The 20403-nt window shown below is 33.3% G+C and overlaps 3 protein-coding genes across 3 annotated transcripts; 1 reads left to right on the top strand and 2 right to left on the bottom strand.

Annotated features, from left to right (window-relative positions):
• Nucleotides 1–226: 226 nt before the first annotated feature.
• On the bottom strand, nt 227–4183 carry TRIADDRAFT_55532 (uncharacterized protein; the record flags this gene model as incomplete). The annotated part of the gene is made up of 12 exons (XM_002111438.1): nt 227–332; nt 1285–1331; nt 1469–1529; nt 1667–1788; nt 1888–1977; nt 2078–2154; nt 2286–2404; nt 2535–2631; nt 2769–2850; nt 3421–3500; nt 3900–3971; nt 4096–4183. 12 exons carry the CDS (start codon nt 4181–4183, stop codon nt 227–229), a joined length of 1041 nt encoding a protein of 346 aa, XP_002111474.1.
• A 1071-nt stretch (nt 4184–5254) lies between these two features.
• On the top strand, nt 5255–6422 carry TRIADDRAFT_55531 (uncharacterized protein; the record flags this gene model as incomplete). The annotated part of the gene is made up of 3 exons (XM_002111933.1): nt 5255–5304; nt 5806–5890; nt 6153–6422. 3 exons carry the CDS (start codon nt 5255–5257, stop codon nt 6420–6422), a joined length of 405 nt encoding a protein of 134 aa, XP_002111969.1.
• A 1130-nt stretch (nt 6423–7552) lies between these two features.
• Nucleotides 7553–18277, bottom strand: TRIADDRAFT_55530 (uncharacterized protein; the record flags this gene model as incomplete). Its single annotated transcript, XM_002111437.1, has 32 exons — nt 7553–7682; nt 7756–7814; nt 7896–8204; nt 8281–8349; nt 8459–8518; nt 8796–8875; nt 8959–9139; nt 9280–9385; nt 9499–9564; nt 9668–9725; nt 9813–9866; nt 9970–10051; nt 10169–10398; nt 10477–10583; nt 10709–10830; nt 10997–11079; nt 11171–11258; nt 11367–11456; nt 11550–11648; nt 11772–11837; nt 12249–12369; nt 12446–12501; nt 12572–12727; nt 12864–12949; nt 13213–13273; nt 13380–13511; nt 13593–13724; nt 13822–13968; nt 14056–14567; nt 14930–17416; nt 17576–17881; nt 18154–18277. The coding sequence occupies 32 exons, from the start codon at nt 18275–18277 to the stop codon at nt 7553–7555; spliced, it is 6459 nt and encodes a 2152-aa protein (XP_002111473.1).
• Nucleotides 18278–20403: the final 2126 nt, after the last annotated feature.

Here is a 20403-nt window from a genome sequence, read left to right as displayed (position 1 = left end):
CCCCGTTTTGTTTTTTACTGGTTTTTATCAATTTTAACATCAACAGATATCATCAGACTTGCCTATCAATCTGGAATTTGAAATCATTAACTTATATTTCAAATTAGTAATCAACTTTTAAAACAATTTATAACTGATGAAACCGTAATGGCTATACATGAAATCATGCTCTGCATACAACTTCTGACTGCCAATAATAGTAGGAGTGGTTATGGTGACCAATGGATCACTTTCCTTGAACGGTGGTTTTCACTTTTTCTATATTATGCTTGCAAGCATTTTCTAAAAAACTTATCCATTCCATATCAGCCTCTTTACAAAAGTAAGATGCCCTAAAAGAGATACAGATTTGAATGATCTTTACAGTAATTTGCAACAAGATAGCTTAATTCTTAAAATTTAATTATTCTTTTCTTACTACGTGCTGTATGTACAATTGTACATACAGTATATGCCTATTCTACTTATTTTAATAAATACAGATTATCATCTATAAACATCATACAATATATTTATCTCATCCCATAAATGATTTAAAATAATTTTGTCTATGTATGTGCACTTTCATACTGAGTTATATATATTTCTAATCTGTTAATCTTTTATGTATCTTGAATACTGCGATTTGTACTGTACTGGCTACTACTGATGATATGGCGCTTAGTTGAGTAAGACGGTCTATACTATGTAATGTCATGAAATAAATGTTTCCCAACGTTCATAGAAATCGATCAGAATTACATATTTTAGCATTATATGATAGAGTAAACTTTATATTATACCCATTGCTGTTAACAGATATGAGTGGGGTTAAAGAACACCAAAGTACACGCAATCTAATATATTAGATACATCGTGACTTTTTATTGTGCTGCATACTGTTTGAACTAATCAGTTACATTCCTAGCTTAGTGGATACCTTAGATGTTAAATGAATACAGAGTCAAAGCTTTACTTCATTGTTTTATAAAATTAAAAAAAATAGCAAATCGTCCTTGCGTACAAGAAAATGTACATGTTAATAACCCGACTCCCATGTTATTTACGGCTGAAGTAATTAATCAGCGTGAGTATTTTGATATAACCGTACTAATTGCACTGGCTTTTAGTCTAAGGCTTATACTGTAATAAATATTTTGATCAATTATAATGTCTTGCCTTATCTTAGTACATGATACTGTAATGCTGTTACGAACTACTCATATTACAGTATTACATCAGTAACATAATCAATAATACGGCAAATTCGCCTTTTTTGTAGCATATATTCAATTAAAAACTTACCTAGTAAATTGTAAAATATTTAGGATACAATCGTGTAGGTCCAAAGCCTGCATGTAATGATACATTAAATAGAACAACGTTTTATTAGTGTTGTCAATATCGTTAAGCAAATAAAATTTTTTCGACTACGCTGATTAGGAATAAACCATATGGTAGAAACAATCGTAGGAACAATGAAACTTACACAAGTTTCTACATTTTCATAAGTTACAGGAGCGTAAAGGCTTATGACCAAATTATCCAAGCTAACGAATATATGTAAGCAATAAAGTTACAGTTGTGTAATTCTGAACGTGTCGAAATTAATCTTAAGCAAAGATCGTAGAAATCTGTAATACAGGCACTATATATTATGAGCTAATTAATGTAGTAGACCCATTACCGAGGACTAAGTTGATCAGTGTTTAATGTCAAGTTGTCTAAATCACGGTTGTGGCTTTCGTTGGAACTGAAACCACTCGCTTTTATTGTAGACGATAATTTATTTAAGGTGGCAGTTGTAACCTAGTCGATCAATTTCATTAATCCAACGAAAATACTCAGTAAGGTATACTTTATATCATTTTAGCATGATTCAATCACAGGTTTAAATAAGAGTTTTACTTTCATTAATCCAACAGTAGCGTACGCAATGTTTTTATCTTTAGAAGACCAAGTGCTTCCACTGCCATCATCTCCATTATCCACAATGGCCTAGATGAGGAGAAAGGGTGCTTTTAAGTACATCTACTTTCCGTAACTAAAGAGTTGCATTAATAGACTACAGAGGTTATATTTGAAAAGGCGTAAAAACCTGTTGAGCTTCGATCAAAGCATCCTTACACAAATCTTTTGAAGATTTTATTACATGTAAGCAAGCTTGCACATTATCTAGTTTCGAAAGTAAAGAAATACACGGTGTTAGATTCTTATTTTAAGTGCATATCAATGAATGGAGGTAGGGCGATTTATTAGTATAATCTTGATACGCAATAGCACATACGAGTGTGTTACATACATACCTTTTTGCATTTTTTCTAGATTTTCGCACGCTTCGACTACTTTTTCAGCTGCATAGGCAATTTGTTTACTATTATTGCTGGAGTCACACAAATATGCTATGATTAAAGTATTTGTTGGCCTTATCAAATTCATTTTATTTATAATGAAACAAAGTATAATTTACAAATAACAACGCAAACAAGATACTATGTATAAAATGTAAACAATTAATAGAGGGAATAACTGATTCTATACGAAGTTATTCCTACCTTTTGTTCGGTATCTCACTCGTTAAAGAAATGAAAGAATGAAGGTTAGATACAGTTATCGCGACATTGCCATGGATAAGCTTGTATAATGTTAATCCTAATGTCCAAATATATATTAGTTAAAAATTGTTAGCAGAAGTAAATTTCTGATTCAATTTATCATTACAACAGCCAATAGGAAGCATGCATAACAACTTATACATATAAAAATATTGTGTATACGAGCATATCAACCTGCGGATCGATGATAACTGTAAAATGAAGATGCAACACCAAACAGAGTTAATTCCATCGGTGTGATTAGTTCATTTAGTTCCTATAACAAATTCGAAAAGATATATCTATCAGACTGAGGTTGGTTGAATAATGTAGTTGTACATTGCTACTGATAAACATAATGCAACTATTAGATTATTTAAAAACATTTCAAATAAATCAGATGATTATCAGTAAGTTGTTCCTAATCGTACAAATCTGTTATGCAACAAATATGAAGCTATTAACTGCGTTAGATTTATAAATTTGTACCTGCAAAAGTAATTATTAGTAGAGGCAGCTGATTTATCGGTTGATAACTCTAATTTGACTACAGTTTACTTATAATTTAGTAGACAGATGTGAATTAAGCTAAAAACATTTATCGGTTTTCAAAGATTAAGGTGCTCGACACAATATAGTGACTATTGACCATGAATGATATACAAGTATTATACGAATGTGCAAGCAAGAGAGGCACTATAGCGGTTGGCAAATTCAATCTTTCTGTCAAACTATATAAGTACAGTATATAAATATTAATTGTAGGTAAAGATGATTTCGTGAGCCATACACATATAGTTATGCGTACAGTAAGCGTATGAATAGACTAAACGCATTGGTTGGATACCTTGCCCGAAGGGTAGGGAGGCTTGGACCACACAATACATAGTTTAAGGGTTTGCGTTGATAGATTTTGAACATAGGACACTGTAAATGATAATGTTATAAGAGGAAATAACATTGTTAAAGGTTATTGAAGGACAGCTACGATGCGCTATCGCATAAGATCAGATTAAGCAGTTAATCGGCTTAATCTCGTCTTATTTTTTTTTAACGATTCTCATAGTTTATTAGCACGAGCAAAAGGCAAACAGATAATTGTAAGTTTGGTATATAAATAGTTTGTATATTAGTACCGCAGAATAGCTATATGCTGCTATATAACAGATTTAAGATCTAAACACAATTAAGAATAAAATTACTGCTTAGATCCGTTAGCTCTACTTAAATAAGCTTGATACAATATTCATTTGGTAAAACTAGACGATAATCCTTGTTGAGGTAAAGCTAGAAATACGCAAAGTTGCAAATGGTGTATAAACATACGTAGAGTTTGCCAAAACGACGTCAGGTTAAATTCAGGATTATTGGTCGTCAATCGAGGCTCGCTGCTGCTTCCTAATAAGTCAATGTTAGTTGAATACATGTACGTAAATATTATCACCTATCTAAGGTAGCAACGTATGCATGTCAACATCGGACATACCAAGAAAATGAGAAACAAAATGAAAGTTTTACTAACTTTGCAATTCATCGCTGACAACTTGAATTCTATCTAGGAAAGCATCTAATGTTGATTGTTCTTCGCTACTCGTTGATGTATTAGCCATATCTAATAAAGCCAGAAATACACTATAGAAATAATGAAGTCTAGAAATTCGCCTTCAAGGTATTCCTTGCATCTAATTATTACTAATCATGAACTGAAATCGACCATCACTGCATCTTCAAGCTGGTGGGCTGGGCAAAGCTGCAATTACAAGTTGTAGGAAATGTGCCTATCTGCCCGGTTATTGTACTGTAGTTCTGACCACAAGGCGTCATCATAACGCCTACTCTTGTTTTTATTATCACTTGACTGTGCAAATAAGTTGTCACCATACTATACTGTATCTACTATACACTCCGTACAGTACAGTAGAAGAAAACGCTACAGTACTATCCTGTACAGTACACGTTCATGATACTGTACACTGTACACTGTACTGTCAAGAGACACAAACTGCGGTGCTTGGCGGATTTGTCTGTACGTCTGTATAGTAACATACATGGTTAATTGGAGACTCATGGAATTAAATTTCTTATGCGGTGCGGCCTATCGAATCATCGTTTATCATCTGTAGTCCCTGATATAAAGGTACTAGCTGAGCTAGAATTTCACTTCATATCTTAATATCGGTGAAGTAGGTTTGAATTCTTCTCAGTACTCTGTGGAAATGGACTGTTTCATGAATAGTCGGCCTAAGAACGTAGCAAAAGCAGGGTAGGGTGGCTTGGTAATATTATGTGGCATCGTTACCATGGAGACTATTTCGACGCACTTTTCTCTTTTCCTTATTGTCAACTGGCTATTGCTTGAGTGATAGGTAGACTTCTTACTTAAGTTATAGAATAGAGAACAGTATATGTAGTACTACAGGTTTTTACTGACGCGTATGTATTACGCGAATCTGTCATTATAAAAGGTAATTACGCATATACGTAATTATTATTGTTACTAGAGATACAGGGCACGGGAGGCAGCATCTTCATATAACGCGAAATTATCGTGCCAATTTTACATATTCTGATATCCTTTATATCAAGTCTTGATTACTTAACTCCCTTCATTTTCTGGTCTCTTTCTGTTATCGGATTCGCAAACGTTTTATTTTACTTTAAAGGCGTCGTACCAGGCTGCAATGGTCAATTATAAAAATCAACTAAATTTTGTCCATCGTAATCAGATATGGTAAGATAAATCTAAAGTCGTTATGTTAAATATCAGGATAGATATACACGATAGATTACATTGTGAAAATATTGCTATAACAGCTTATTGTACCGCTGTAAATCATTCACAATAAAGGAAATAAATTACTTAAATAAAAATGTTTCAAGTATAGCGAACTAGAATACTATATAGGAAAAAAAATTAATTTTAACATTTATTCTTTCTAGTTCATCGTCATTTTCTTAACTTAAGTCGATTTTAAATAGGAATCGTAAACTTAGTACTCTTTTTAATATACAAGTAGCAGCTAAAGAGTATTGTTTACTCCAAATATATAGAAAATAGATAAGTAAAAAATGCTAGTAATTTCTTTAAAACTATTTTCCGCTTACTTAAATTTTAAGCAATGATCTAATTTTCATCATCTAATTTTTACTTATTTAATCCATTTGTCGTATTTCTTAATTCTAAAAAGGAACATAGATTTAAAGAATTTGATTTTATTATCTTGCACTATAGGAGTGATCATATCTTAGCGGAGAGGGGAGCCGCTAAAAGATGGCCAGAGACGTGGGGCTTTTTGACAGGAGGAGGCTTCAAGGCAGTAAGTTATTGAGTATTTTTTATATGAAGAGTATTGATATCGAGTTATCTAATGTCTATTTGATATGGCTGGTTGTCCGTAGCGTATAGATTAGGAAAATTATATCATATATATTTTTTACGTTGTATAATATCCTTGAGATTAGTGTTTCGTACTTATAATCAAATGACCAATAATAGTTATAGTTAGCTTATAACAGGTAAATGACAGCAATTTTAGTTAGGTAATATTTTTCTGTATTTCAAACTTTGATCGTCTTTAGTTGATTGATGACGAAAGAGAAAAGAGGAGGAAAGAAATGGAGAAAAAAGGTCATGCAGGAGGTATAGATGTTGTTAAGCTACCCCCAATCCAAAATAAGGTTCAGTCTAAATCGGCGAAGCCCTTTCCGAAAACTACCTCTCAGGAAGTTGGCCATCGATCTACGCAAGGCCAATGCAATCTAGAGATTTATGGTCGTTACGCACCAAATGCGAGAGGCTACGGTGGTTTATCTAAAATGCTGAAATGGCCACCAGAAGCATGTTACTAAAGATTCTTTGGATATCTATTTGATATCTCCCTCATAGAACCGGCTACCTTTGTAAATTTGATCTAAAATATGAGATGTTATGAATACAAAGCTAAATTAAAGAATCAATGTATACCATGCGTTATTTTTGAAATATCACGTATTATATTTTCTCCTTCTCATATTAAAATTTATGATTATACGTCAAATAATTTAACTAGTTAGATCTCCTCAGGCATTATACACTTAAATTGATACTCATTTATCTATCTTTTCGTCGGTATTCATTACTGAAATGAAACAGTCTAATATCAGGTGTGCTAGTTTGGATTTCAAAGTGCCATAGTCAATGTTGATCTTAATCTTGTTTGCTACAATTAAAAATGATCACTCATAGTATAACCAAGCGATGTTTTCACGAGATGTTAAAGTTTAGTCTTTATTTATGTAATTAATAAAATATGAATTAAGCAAAGCTCAATATGATAACGGATTGATTTAACATAAATTAACTATAAAACAGTGGTTATATATTATAATAGTGGCTAGCAGTCTACTCTATAAAATTTTTTTAATTCCATTCATGATATTAAAAGTATAAATATAATACAATTGTGACGATGGATCGCAGAAGTTTGTACTATAAAATAAGTTATTGGCAATTGATATAAAATTCTGTTTACAGTATTAGCTGCTTTACAATTAAAATCAAAGACAGAAAATTGCTTATATAAAGCTGGTACAAAAAAGATCGATAGCACAAAATTATTGAAACAAATGAGGATAACTTATATTCTACGAGGCAAATACCAGATCTTGTCAGGAAAGAGATATAATTTTGAGTACCAAACCGCTATAATATTGACTATTGATATAAAGTATACTATATCATATACCTTACAAACAGAAAAAAATACATATCATATATAACTTAAATATTATATTACTGTGATATTAAGTTTTATTCTACTATCAAAAAAAGTTTTGCGGTAGACAGCTATTATTTTACATATACTGAAGCAGTACTACAATAAAACAAAAATGCTTTAGCATAGATCATCGATAGGAATGCTAGTCTATCGGAAACTTACATAGTTAAAAATTTTTTCCGGTTGGTGATATAATTTATATGGGTTGTAATTAAAATTTTATCAGGCAGACCCAAATAACTGTAGATTAACAGTTTCATTTGAGGCTGTTGTGATGACCAAAAAGCACTTTGATTCAGAATTAGCTCTTGTAGGGGCATAAGTAATGGGTAGTCTTATATAGTGTCTAGGTCTAGAAATAAAATAATAGCAACTGTATTAGGACAGAAGTGATAATAGAAATAAATCGACATTTGAAACCATACTTAATAGTGAAGGAGTGGTGTCTGACAGAAAAGGGAATCGGCGGAGTGAGAACCGTTACCTAGCAATTAAAATGGAAAATGTAATACACAATTTATAGTATTACTTAACGAGATACGAATGATACTTGATTAATACTTACAATATGTGGTACTTTTGCACTGTTACATAATTTTACTTTGATGGTTGATGATTTACCAATAAGAGTTTTCGGGAATACTACCTTTTCTTCCTTAAAATATATATTTTTTCGCTTGTGAGATTCACTGCTTTTCTCATCATTCAATGTTTCTTTCATATCCCTTGTAGGCTCGTCTTGCTTTTGCTGGATAGTAGTCAGAATTTGCTCTTGATTGAGCTTAATAGATTCTGAAGAAACCTTCGCATCATCACTTTTTAGGTAATCTCGATATCGCAATGATATTTTCCTTTCTTTGATCCTTCTGATACACTAAAGCGATATATAATAGCAAATAAAGTACTAGCCAATAAACCACTGTGAAAAGCACCCGCATCATTTTTAATACCTCTCCCTTCAAGTGAACTCTAGTTTTCGTGGGTTTTTCAGAAATACCAGTGAATTCCCTAGGCTGAGTCTAAAGGTATCATTAAAGATTAGGTCAGACTATAAACATTGAAAATACTATCAGATGATGAGTATATCAAGTAGCTACTGTGGCTCAGTTCACTCATAATTTCTTTTACCTCCAAATCCCAAAATTGGGAATAGCAACCAATCTCGTTAGGCGCAAATCTGACTTTCACCTATATGGATAAAGTGCGGTTCCATAAGATAATAGAGAAATATTGGGTAATATATAGATATCGATTAAAAAAGTTTGCTAAGTAATAGCATTCATTTTACTGTGATAGAATCGTGTCGGTCTAATATGCCATAGATATTACTGAAGTTAAAAGCCGTATGGCCAGTTCGATAAACTTCCTCTGTCTTATTCTCCTAGATATAATAATGTTTAATATGCTGCATGTCAAACTCGTGGCTGTAGCTAGTGAAAGATGCGTCCAGTCATCTTGATCTAACCTTAATATATGCAGGAGTCAGTGAGGTTAAGTTCCATTTTAAAGGAATAGTAGAAGAATTACTGATGTGAAAATTGGTCTCTAAGAAAGCGAAAAATGAAATATTAGTCAAAGTATCGGCTAGATTTCTGTAACTGAATTTTAAACGATATTAACAATATTACCGGATACATTGCCGATGATCGTGTTTGGAAAATCTAAAACTCTGTCAGCTACCGTGGTGGTATTTTTTTCATTATGTACGATGCCAAATTTTGTTCGGCGGCCACTAATAGGTGGCCTAGTAGACATTTTCTCATCGTCAAGAGAAATATTAGTGGTTTCTCGGATTTGGATTCGAATGGCCTACGAGTAGAAAATATTCTTTACTTAAAACTAGTATATTTACACTAATTCACAGATTGCTCATGTATTAAGATCATGTAAATGAAAAGCATCTTGCAAGAGTTGGCCAATATACACTTAAATTTTTAATATTAGAATACCTTTTGAGCGCCATCACATACAACATATAAAATTCCACACCAAGGTAAATCAAATGTTGTAGTAGCTAAGGATGGTCGTGTGCTCACTAAGATCATCAAATGGCTTCTGTAGAAAATCGATAGAAAGTTTCGAATTTGGTATTGAAGCACGAAAGAATTTATTTAATCAAAGAGTTTTGAATTTAAAATACTATTTTGGAAGTGTAATTTATGACCCACTTTGGAGATATAGTTCCACTTTCTGGAGTAACTGTTAAATAATGTGCAGGCCATATCATTTCATATCTAATTTTAAACATTGTTAATTAGTAATATTAGCAACTTCATCAATTAGGTATTCGGTATTTGTATGCTACTCTTTGATATTATGCAATACACGCAAAATTACTTTAAAGTACGATTGGAAAGATTTGCCATTTGCAGTCTTGCAATATTTTTAAAATTATCTAAAAATTTAATTAAATCAGAAGATAGTAAATTGAATTTTACATGAACGATTCAAATCTTATATTAGGTAAAAATAGCTTATTTACCGACAGTTGGAGCTGTTAAAATAATTTGTTCCGGATCCAACGTCCAGCTTGATTCTATCATTATTGTGATCCATCAAGAGATGATTTAATTTTATTACATACAACAATGTGACGTATTGATATGTATTGATCTAGTGTATGTTAAAAGAAAGCCTACTTTCATTCTGTTGCATCAATAAGTCGTCTTTCTCTGCACTCAGAATCTTTTCTTCTAGACTGACTGTTTCTAGTATAGCATCCTACAATGCGGGAGGGAGAATGAAATTTTAAGTGTTATACCAAAGAAAACCGCTAAAAATTCACGTAAGTTTTCCTACATGTTTTATCTTCTCTATACTTGGCGAGGATTGGCTTACAGGATTGGTATTTTGTTTTGCCATTACAGAAGGTTGATTTACGGGATTGATGTTTTGTAGTGATATTTCAGGTTCACTCGATTGTTTGCTTGACAAATTACTTATACTGTGAAATTTTGAGATGTAATCATCGCCTACTGTTGAAGATGCGATCAGAGAAATAGCTTTTTCTTGAAGGTTTAATTTGGAGATATTGTAGTCGTTTACGGCCACATCATATTCACTTATTTCTAAATCAGACATGCAAGATAGTTTAATAGGAGCTTAAATTATTAAAATATGCAATATCGCCCGATAAGTAAAATTACCGTCAGTCTGGCGTTCCCCCTGATAGTTTTTGTTGAATGTTGCAATAAAATTCTGATCGTTTGCATTCTCCGTACTCTCGACAAGATTCTTAGATAAACTTATGCATCTAAAAATTGCAGATGTGCGGCGATAAATTGAAACTCCATTACTGAATCTCAAATGATAGCATACTTTGCCACCGATACATAGTTGTAAAATGCTTTCACACTAAAATGGTCATACTTTCTATACCTGATGTACCGCTGTCTACAAATCTCATCTCCAGTGTAAGCTACAATTGTTGTCATCAAAGTTATACCACGTTTACATCTTGCAATGTCTTCAGGATTTGGAGTAAATCTTACAACAATATTCTATAAAAATATAACGTAACTTAGTGATAGAAAGTATTGCAACTATAAAAGTCTAATAAAAAAAATGAATATCAAAGTCATAAGCTGCGCCGGTTGATAAAATCTTACCGTAATTGCGACAAATACAAGTATTATGCATATAAGTATTTTAGATCAATATGGTTACCTTTTCAGCATTATCTGCTATGACAAATTCATCTGGTATGATAACTAATCTATCGAGGCCGCTAATTCTAGTTTTTTGTTCATCTAATGAAGAGTCGGTTAAGAATGAATCGTTTAAACATGGTACAGAAATTATACTCGTATGTTCTAATATGGTCTTGCACAATTAACTTACCGTCGTAGCCGATGAGTTTTACGAAAGCAGCTCGATCACCAGTATTGGTAATTGTAAATCTAACAACACTTAACCTATTAGCGCTAAGCTAATATAAAAAACATAAAGCGTTACAATCTATATTGTGTACTAATAATAAGCATGCGATTTGTAGAAATTGAAATGACAGTATATCTTCCTTTCGAATCTACATTACCTCGTCCAATTTCGCAAAGTAGCCATCAGCTAATTCGCGCACACCAAGTAAACCGATTTGAGACGTTCCACCATAGCCTTGAAGAGGAATCTAGATGTTTTTAATTTAGTAAAATGAGACGCAGTTAGCATTGATAAAAAATCTAATAAATGTAATGTTGGCTTTCGAATAGCAACACTATACCTGATAATCAGTATTTGATTCCATGCAGGTAATTAACAATTCTGATCGGAAAAATTTAATAGCATTTGGAATAAATGCTATGCGTACATGATAGTTCTCCTGTGAATGCCATTAGTCATTTACAAAAATTTTGATCGAAATTAAGTTTATGTAAGAACGTCACAATAAAGTATTTAGTGTGATTGATAAAGTTTAATATGATATTGTTATAGTGACAATAACCTTCGGTTTAATGCTGAAATAGGGGTCCTTTGAGCCATGATTCTCATATGTGATAGAATTTCGTAGCTATTAAAGGCATTAATAAGTTTCAATTTTAATATTAATACATTTTAATAGATTGCAGCCTAGATCTTAAGGAACAAATAGCACAAGCCATACAGCGAAATATTGTTCATCTTTGATAGTCATCTTCAATCTTAAACTGGAATCAGACGAATTACGCAGCGATAAAATCTGCTCCCTGCACATCGGACATAACTTATGAGTATTTATTAACACATCGAATAGTAAAAATCAATGAAACACATCAGAACTCACTTAGTTTGCTGAAGGTTGACACAACCCCAATCTACTAATGACTTGTTACATAATAGAAAGCTAGGATAGTTAAAGGATGAATTAAGCTTTAGGTGAAAACAACTAGGGGCTTGTTATGATTTGAAAATTTATCTTAAATAAAGAAGACGAAGTCGATACCGACTTTGTATTGCTAGGTTGAATATTAATTTGCTCAGAATCTGTTCGTTTCTTCAGAGTGTAGCCGGAGAGGTTAAGCTCATAGTCAGGACCAAAAGGTTGGCAATGCAAAATGAGACGACTGTAATTTCATTAAAGCGTAAGGTCAGTTAAATCAAAAGGCATTTAAGCAAGGCAGTATATGATTTTAAAGTTACCCTTCGATTCTACGAACGTATGATGTAGGAGAAAATGTAATCCTAATGCACTTTGTCTGCAACAGAAATTTGCAAAAAATATTAACGCCATTTAAATTAAATAAAAATATCTAAATTACGAGTTACCTCTCCTGTGTCTAAATGCAATGATTTCGGTATAGCCGTAAATGAATCTCGGTATCCATCAACTGCTATTGCTACGTTGCTATTGATGCTACCGGCGTTCATTAGTGGTACTTCAATACTATCCTGTTGACCAATTGGGCAACTAAGATTGATATTCTGCATAATTTATGTTGATAAAAATTTATGAGAATGATTGGTGATCGACAGAAAAATTGATTTTACAAAAGACTTAAACATATGCAATATAATAGTCGTATAAGCTAATTTATTAAAGCAAGCGTTGTACACTAACTTGTAAACTGCGAGGTACATGCAGTCTTGGTATTCCAATACGAGCTTTCACTTCTAAAGATGGAAAGCATGTAGTTGATTCCAGGTCTATTGTAGGAAAATAGTAAGGATTAGTTAATAGTATACTAATGATTCTATAAAGGCGCTAATAGATCAAATCGCTTTAGTGTGAAACTGATATGTTAAAGCATACCATTAAAGTTACTGTCCAGTTTGCAACTTATTCGCGCGTAGAACTCTTCATAGGGAGATAATTCGCCTTTGTAAAATATTAGAAAATCTCTTATAATTACGATGGCTAGCGGAATATATACGTCATCGGTATTAAAATTTTTGACAATTAAAATTACCACTATGCCATCTAGGAGCAGTAAAATGGACCCAGATCGTTTGGTAATCCATGGCATTAGACTTGGGCGTTTCATGAAGTAACAAATGTGTTTAAAATAAAAGATATTTTTTAAATTAAAAAAGCGCATCACCCTACTGTTACATGAAATGGAATGTAACTTTATACCTGAGTGCCGTATTGTTTGGGAATCAAGACACTAAGAACGGTGGTACCAGGCTGACTCAATTCTTCAACATTGATTATCCTTTCAGGCAAATGGTTCAATCCCAAGGTAAAGTATCCAGAATTGGACGGAGACTATATATCATATAAGACGGTGAATTATTAATAATTCAGATATTTAACACCAATAATTTTGTACGGCATAGTGCATCTTACAGCAACAATTGTTAAACGGAGTGGTATCTCCGTAGTTCCTTTATTGACAATGTTTATTGGTATAGATTTACGGCTATCTACTGCTACAACTTTAAAATCCAAGGAGTTGTTTGAAAGATCTTTGGAAGTAATCTATGATACATTAAAAAAAGATTTCATTTTCGATGCTGGTAAGATAGAAGCTATTTTCTACTTACAATTTTTGCCCATATGTATTAATGTGAATTACCTCCAGTCGCGGATACTCAGCTTTGCCGTGTGTTTGTACATCAACAAACGGCCAGCTTCTAAAATCAGTTTTAGGTTCTGTTGCTAATGCATAATATAACCTAAATTGCCCAACGTGAACTCCTTCGTTTGTAGGTCTAAAATTAACCTAATTAAATATGTAATAAATTATAAAATGTTCTTACAAAATTTTAAATTTTTAGGTAGCTAGTATATAAAGAAGCCGGAGTTCAACCTCCATCTGTTCATCTCCATTAGGCCTGAGTATAATTCTATCTTTAACTTCGAACACTGATTGAGAATAGTCTTGGCCATTTAAAGTTTGGTATGATAACGATAAGATGCATTGTACCCACAGTTTGTTGACATTATGTACGGTAAGATTAGTGACAGCACGAAATCCAATGCAACAAGGTTTAGGAAAATATAACGTAGACGGTGCCACCACCTCCGGATATAAATTACTATTTTGCGTAACATCGTGCGATGTACTACTTTCTGGCTTTGTTTTCGGAGAAGGAATTACTCGCACAATTGTATCATGTGCATTATGTAGTTCTGCATCATGATCATTTAGTATACTTCTTACTTTGTTCTTCCATATTGCAAAATTTGAGTTTTCTAGAGACGTCGGTGGGTGATCGCCGTATGAATGCTGATCCTTGGTTTTATCAACGCTGCTAATTCGCTTATCATACGCAGGCGATATTCTACCACCTGATCTTAATATTTCATCGATCCTTGAGCCTATAGGATTATAAATTTTGATAGATGAAATAAAACTAAGAAAATTTTTGGTTTAATCAATCTGTGCCTCGGTTGATATAAGATTAGCATCAGATTGAAATTATTTGCTATATGGAATTGCGCTTTTAAAGAGATTAGTAAGTGTTCAAAAAGCAAATAAATAGTTGAATTATTTCTTTTACATATTTAAGTAACTTTTATATTTTTACCTAAGGTGTTTAAGGTTTCATGCCTGTTCTCGTTATTGTGTACGGACTGTTCCCTCGTAATTACATATTTATCATTGTTGCTGATGCCGTTACTTAGATTTTTCTCATGTCTATGGTTATTGAAATCTAAATTTACTTTTTTGTCAAACTTACTATGACCAGAGGTCATCAATAGTTGTGATGAATCAATCTGCTTATTTCCATAATGCTCGTATGTTCTATCAACTAGTAGTTCTGATTTCGAAGGATCATACGTAATAGGTTTTCCGGACGTTGCATTTACGAATTCTTTATAATCAAGCATTCCATCATCAAAATGTTCTATTGCGTGCAGCTCATCCGCTACATCTTTGTAGTTGGCGTGCTGTTTAGCATTTATTATTTCCGTGTCTAGCATGATCGAATCGCCAGTGAGAAATTTATCGATTTTATCTATTAATTTCTTCTCATCAATTCTTTGTTGAAAATCTATTTCTGATATATTCGAATCTAAATCACCATCAAAGGGTTCCAATGTCATTTTATTAACTGTAGCGGCTTTTACGTCGTTTTCGCTATTAGCAGGAATGGTTTTTGAGGCCAAATGAATTGTACCGTCTAAATTTTCCTTTGATGAAAGTGAACGCTTACCACTGCCTGACAGCAAAGTTGCAGGGGGTGCAGCAGGAGGAGTTACGATATCATGATCAATTCCAAACAACGGACGTTCGGATTGCCTATCTACTTTTCCGGTTAGGTTGCCCAAAGGTTCTGTTTTTAGGTTGAAGTATGTATTCGGAGAAAATTTATTATCTTCACCTTGATAGTTAGATATGTTAGCGTTAATGAGAGATAAATTGTTTTCATTTATAAGCTCGGTTTCGCTTCCGTGTACTGTGTCGTTACTTGCGTGTTCTGCAGCAAGCTTGGCTTCCTCCTTGTTTAATATTTCTTCCAAATTTTCAGTTTGTAGTCCAAATTCTTCATTGCTAAGAGTGATATTTACTCCAATAGGAGTATGAAATACTGCTGATCCCGTATCCGTATCGAAAGGATTAGTAATATCATTTGCAAATTGTGATTCCTTAAAAATATCATCTTGATTTGGAAGGCTTGATCTCCAACTTATTTCTAAATTATTGAGCATATCAATTTTAGCCTTAATCTGCTCCTCTAATGAAAGATAGCCTGTTGTTTGATCCGAGTTATCATTTGTTTGCTTAGTTGATGTCGGATCGTTAGTATCACGAAGAGTACGTTGATCTACCAACGAAACTTCAATTTTCGAATCTTGAGTGATCTTAGGAACAGTACTAACAACGTCTTTATTGTTGGTATCAACTGAAAAATCTGGAAGCAACTCGTTAGTTTTAGTGCTACGATGCATTGAATTATCAAGACTTGTATTTTCTATTTTTATGTTCTTGTTGGGAATTTCGATAGTATTTAATACGGAGGTAACGTTCTCTAGCTGTTGATTAAATGCAATAGATTCAGCTACACTGTTTAATTCTTTACTTTCTGACGGAATACCAACTTTTTCGGTTTTATTTTCTTGGGATAATATCACTTTGGATGTTTTATCAATTTTAGGTGTTGTATCAGGCCATAGGATAGTGTCTAAGGATAAGTTGCCGCCAACTGAAGCTAGCTGACTATGAATAGAGTCTGGTTCATTAACAAGTGGATCAAATTCGCTGACCGCTTCCCATGACATTTGCTTATCATTAAAATTTACCGGGGGTTTACCAACGGATGGAGTGGTATATTTTAGTAGTAGCTTTGGTGTTCCTAAATTTTCGTCTTCGTTGCTCATACTATTTTGAGTCAATTTAGCGTTATTTTTTAATATTGTTCTAGGGCCGTTAAATGCACTGGATGAGATACCACCTGAGGTCTTGAATTGATTGTTATCGGGGGTTTGACCGGTTTCTGCGCCATCCTCTAAGTGTATATTAGTTTTTATTTGATTAATGAACGCTTCTCCATCTACAGCGATACTAGCAGATCCTATAGATTTAGCATAATCTCTTTTACGTCCCTTCTTTTGTAATTCATCGCTAAGATTATTGTAATGTACCTCTGGTGTTGGTAGCGTAGACCTTTTAATATTATCATCAAATAATTTATTCGAACCACTGTTACGACGATTGTCATGATCGAGGGATTTTGAATTTGTAGTTAATGGTCCAATATTGAAATTATTACTGACAAAATGTCGCGTAGTTTCTAACAGTTTCGTAGCTTGTTCTACTACGTTATCTTTATGTTTAGAATTATTATCGATCTCATGAGAGTCTACAGTAGTAGAATCAATCGCTTGCCTTGAAGGTGGTCTGTTAGGATCTGATTTCATCATAGTAGTAATCCATAGAGGAGTTCGTCGACCGGACGTGTGTTGATAGGTTGGGGTACTAGTATTAGAATTTCTGTCGTTGGTATTTTGGGATGTATTAGATTGATTAATACCTTGGATATTTGTACTAATATTAAGAGATGTACTGGAAGCGTCAGCATCGTTACCAATATTAGTATCAGTTAAGCCATACGAATGCTGATGAGTAAAGTATTCCTTTAAGTTATTAGTACTCTCATGGCTATCTTCATGCGCTTGTCTTTTACCTTCTTGCATACTTAAAGTTTCAAAATCAGGTCTAATATCTGTAGGTGATAGCAAAGGAGGGTAGAATGTAAACGGTATTACTGGCAATTATAATCAAATAGTCACCAAGAGATAATTACTCAAAGAACTGCTAACTACTTAATCTACCAAGAGTATGTCATTACTAGAACTTTAGGTGCAAAGATTTCAAAACTTACCCAAATTGCTTAAATCATCTGTAGTACTTTTTAAGGAGAAATCCAAACTTGACGGCAAAATGGAAGGTCTTAGAGCGGATAATTCGGTATCATCGTCTAAATTTTTCTGTCTTTTCTTCATTTGATGGAGTGATCTTTTAGAATTGCCTAAAATTTGGTCTGATCGACTTTCTTCCTTTCCAAATATTATGGGACTGTTCAAATGGAAATCAGCAAAGGATGTCTGAATAATCGACGACCGATAGCTGTTGCCAAGAATACTTCCAATATTTTCGTTAATTTTCTGTTCTAAATCGGATAAGTTAACTAGAAGAGAAAATAATCAGTATTTATATTGATATTAAGGTAATATAGCATATCAATAACGAAAGTATAGTCCTATATTATGAGAGTGAACTTTTGTATACGCAGCTATATTGCCATAAGATGAGTTATGCGATTAAAAGTATTACAGAATCGATTTTACAATGTTAAGTCTAAATTTAATAATGTAAATGTAGTAATACAAATACAAAGGGAGAAGTTAATTTAATTTAGTTTATAGCAAGTGATATGATAAACATTTCTCCGCTTATTACCATCATCATATTTTCTGGTGGTATCGGATTTAGCATTTGTTTGATGAAGATTTTTGTTACTGTTAGGCGAGTGACTTTGTCCATGACTGTCGTTAATGGGTTGCGTATAATTAGACGTAGCCATAACGGTATTGAGGAATTTGCTGTAAATCAGCTTAAGGCTGTAAATTGGTTAGAATTGACGTTAGCGAATCATCATCTTACAAGGCTGCATGATAAGGGGAAGATAGTTGTTATTGTGGTCCATTTGCTACATTAGTATTGTAATGTACTATCATGACGAATAAGCAGTTTACTGGAGATCAAGTTTACAATGAATAAAAATTAGAATTTGAATAATTCTAAATATTGTGTTTTAACAACATGGATAATTTGTTACAAATTGCTAACTTATTTGCTACATGGATTGTAGTAACTCGACTACTGTGCAGTAACACAGACAACGGTTATTTATCTTCAAATAAACTTTAGTGTACTGTATTGCCTTTTCATTGTACCAGCTTTACTTCATGCGTTGACAAAATTTGTTTTAAGATAGAATTAGTATGTATGTATTTGTACAATATTATCCTATTGTACAGTACTCGTATTACACCATTATTGAAAGAAGCAGTTTGATGAGAAATGAATGATAATATGGTGACAGAAGTTGAGATTTATTTTTTATTTATCGCTCAACGTTCCATTACTACTGTTATTGTAAGCCTTTCTACTCTAGTAATATTACATGTGATATCCTCTCACCTTGATTTCGATGTATTTTCTTCTTAATTTAATGTATACTGTATACCACAAAGTTGGGCAGACTTTCCTGAGCCAATCCAATCAAGCTCAAGGTAGTATTGTAAGATGAGCTGGTGCAGTTTACAATAGGATTGTTACAATTGCAAATACCAATTAATCTTGCATTGGATGTTCTTTATCGGTCAGAATAATTCAAGTGAGAGCCTGCAATACATCAATAATGTATGCAATCGTTTCATTTGAGAAATTTAATGTCAAATCTACTTTGACTGTAAATCTAATAAACGATGTTTTTAATTTTGTGAGTGGGCTAATCGATTGCATATCTACAGAGTTGTACCTGGATCCAAAATCATTTCAACACTCGTTCATTTTAATATAGAGAAGAAATAGAAAAGGACAACTGTATTCAACTCTAGTACATTTATCTATACGTATCCAACTATTAAAGATAAAAGATTTAATTTTAAAATGTAAGTCTACCAGGCTAAAAGAATTAAAAATAAATGATTAAGCGATAGTCAATACATTGGATCTTATCGAATGATCTTGCAATTTGTAATCGATCAGTCAGTTTGTTATTAATACAACTTAGAGCTCTCACAATCTATTGACTGTCATTATCATCTGTTCTATAGGGCATAGGAAAAGTCATTTACCTTGGTTAGGTTGTGGCTCGGTTAGAATGGCTAGAGCAAGTTGAATGTTGACATTAATTGTGGATTGATGGCGGGTGGATTTGAAAACCCGCCATTGAATTTTGCTGTGGAATTAAAAAGAAACGATGCTATCCGGCTAGAGTACTGGCCATCAATATTCGTACGCATTCAGTACGTACAGCAGTGGGATATATACTAGAGTGGATTACAAGAATTTGCATAGACTATCTAGCCTGTGGATTGTACTACGGACTACAGTACAGACGTACAGGCTAGGTCACCGACTCATCGAACAAAATTATAATCTCTGACCCGGGGGCGCTAGATATTCTACGCAGCATACAGTATATAGTATGATAATAAAGACAAATAATGTCACCTGATAGCGATAGGCCGTGGACTCACGCCAGCAGTCCGGTCCGAGAGGCTGGCATAGCGACATTATTTATGCTAGCCAATGATTCAGCACAGGTAGTACACTCAAACACGGTATTCCAGTATAATATTGTACTGCGTACATGAGTATTCTCATCAGTGCCAATCGCCTGCAAAAATAGTGTCACTACCATAACTACCGTACTAAGAGGGCCAGGCTGAATGAAATTATCCTAGTAGTGACATTACTTTCGTCAATCGTATCAAAATACAAGGCCTCGCCCAGGGACTAAAGTACTAAAGGCCATTTTTGAGCCATTTCTGATGGCCTCGTATGGACGCTGCCAACACTATATGCAAAGCTAGTATTTCTGCCTGCATATTTTACTGTTACAGTTGATTTTATTGGTTTTGGTTTCTCCTTCTAACATCTCTAATTAGTGTGGCATCTACCATCTTGTCTGACTGCTAC

Source organism: Trichoplax adhaerens, genomic scaffold (genome assembly GCF_000150275.1).
Source record: "Trichoplax adhaerens TRIADscaffold_4 genomic scaffold, whole genome shotgun sequence".
NCBI classification, from domain to species: domain Eukaryota; kingdom Metazoa; phylum Placozoa; class Uniplacotomia; order Trichoplacea; family Trichoplacidae; genus Trichoplax; species Trichoplax adhaerens.
Note: the sequence above shows the minus strand (reverse complement) of the source record. Positions and strands in the feature narration are given on the sequence as shown.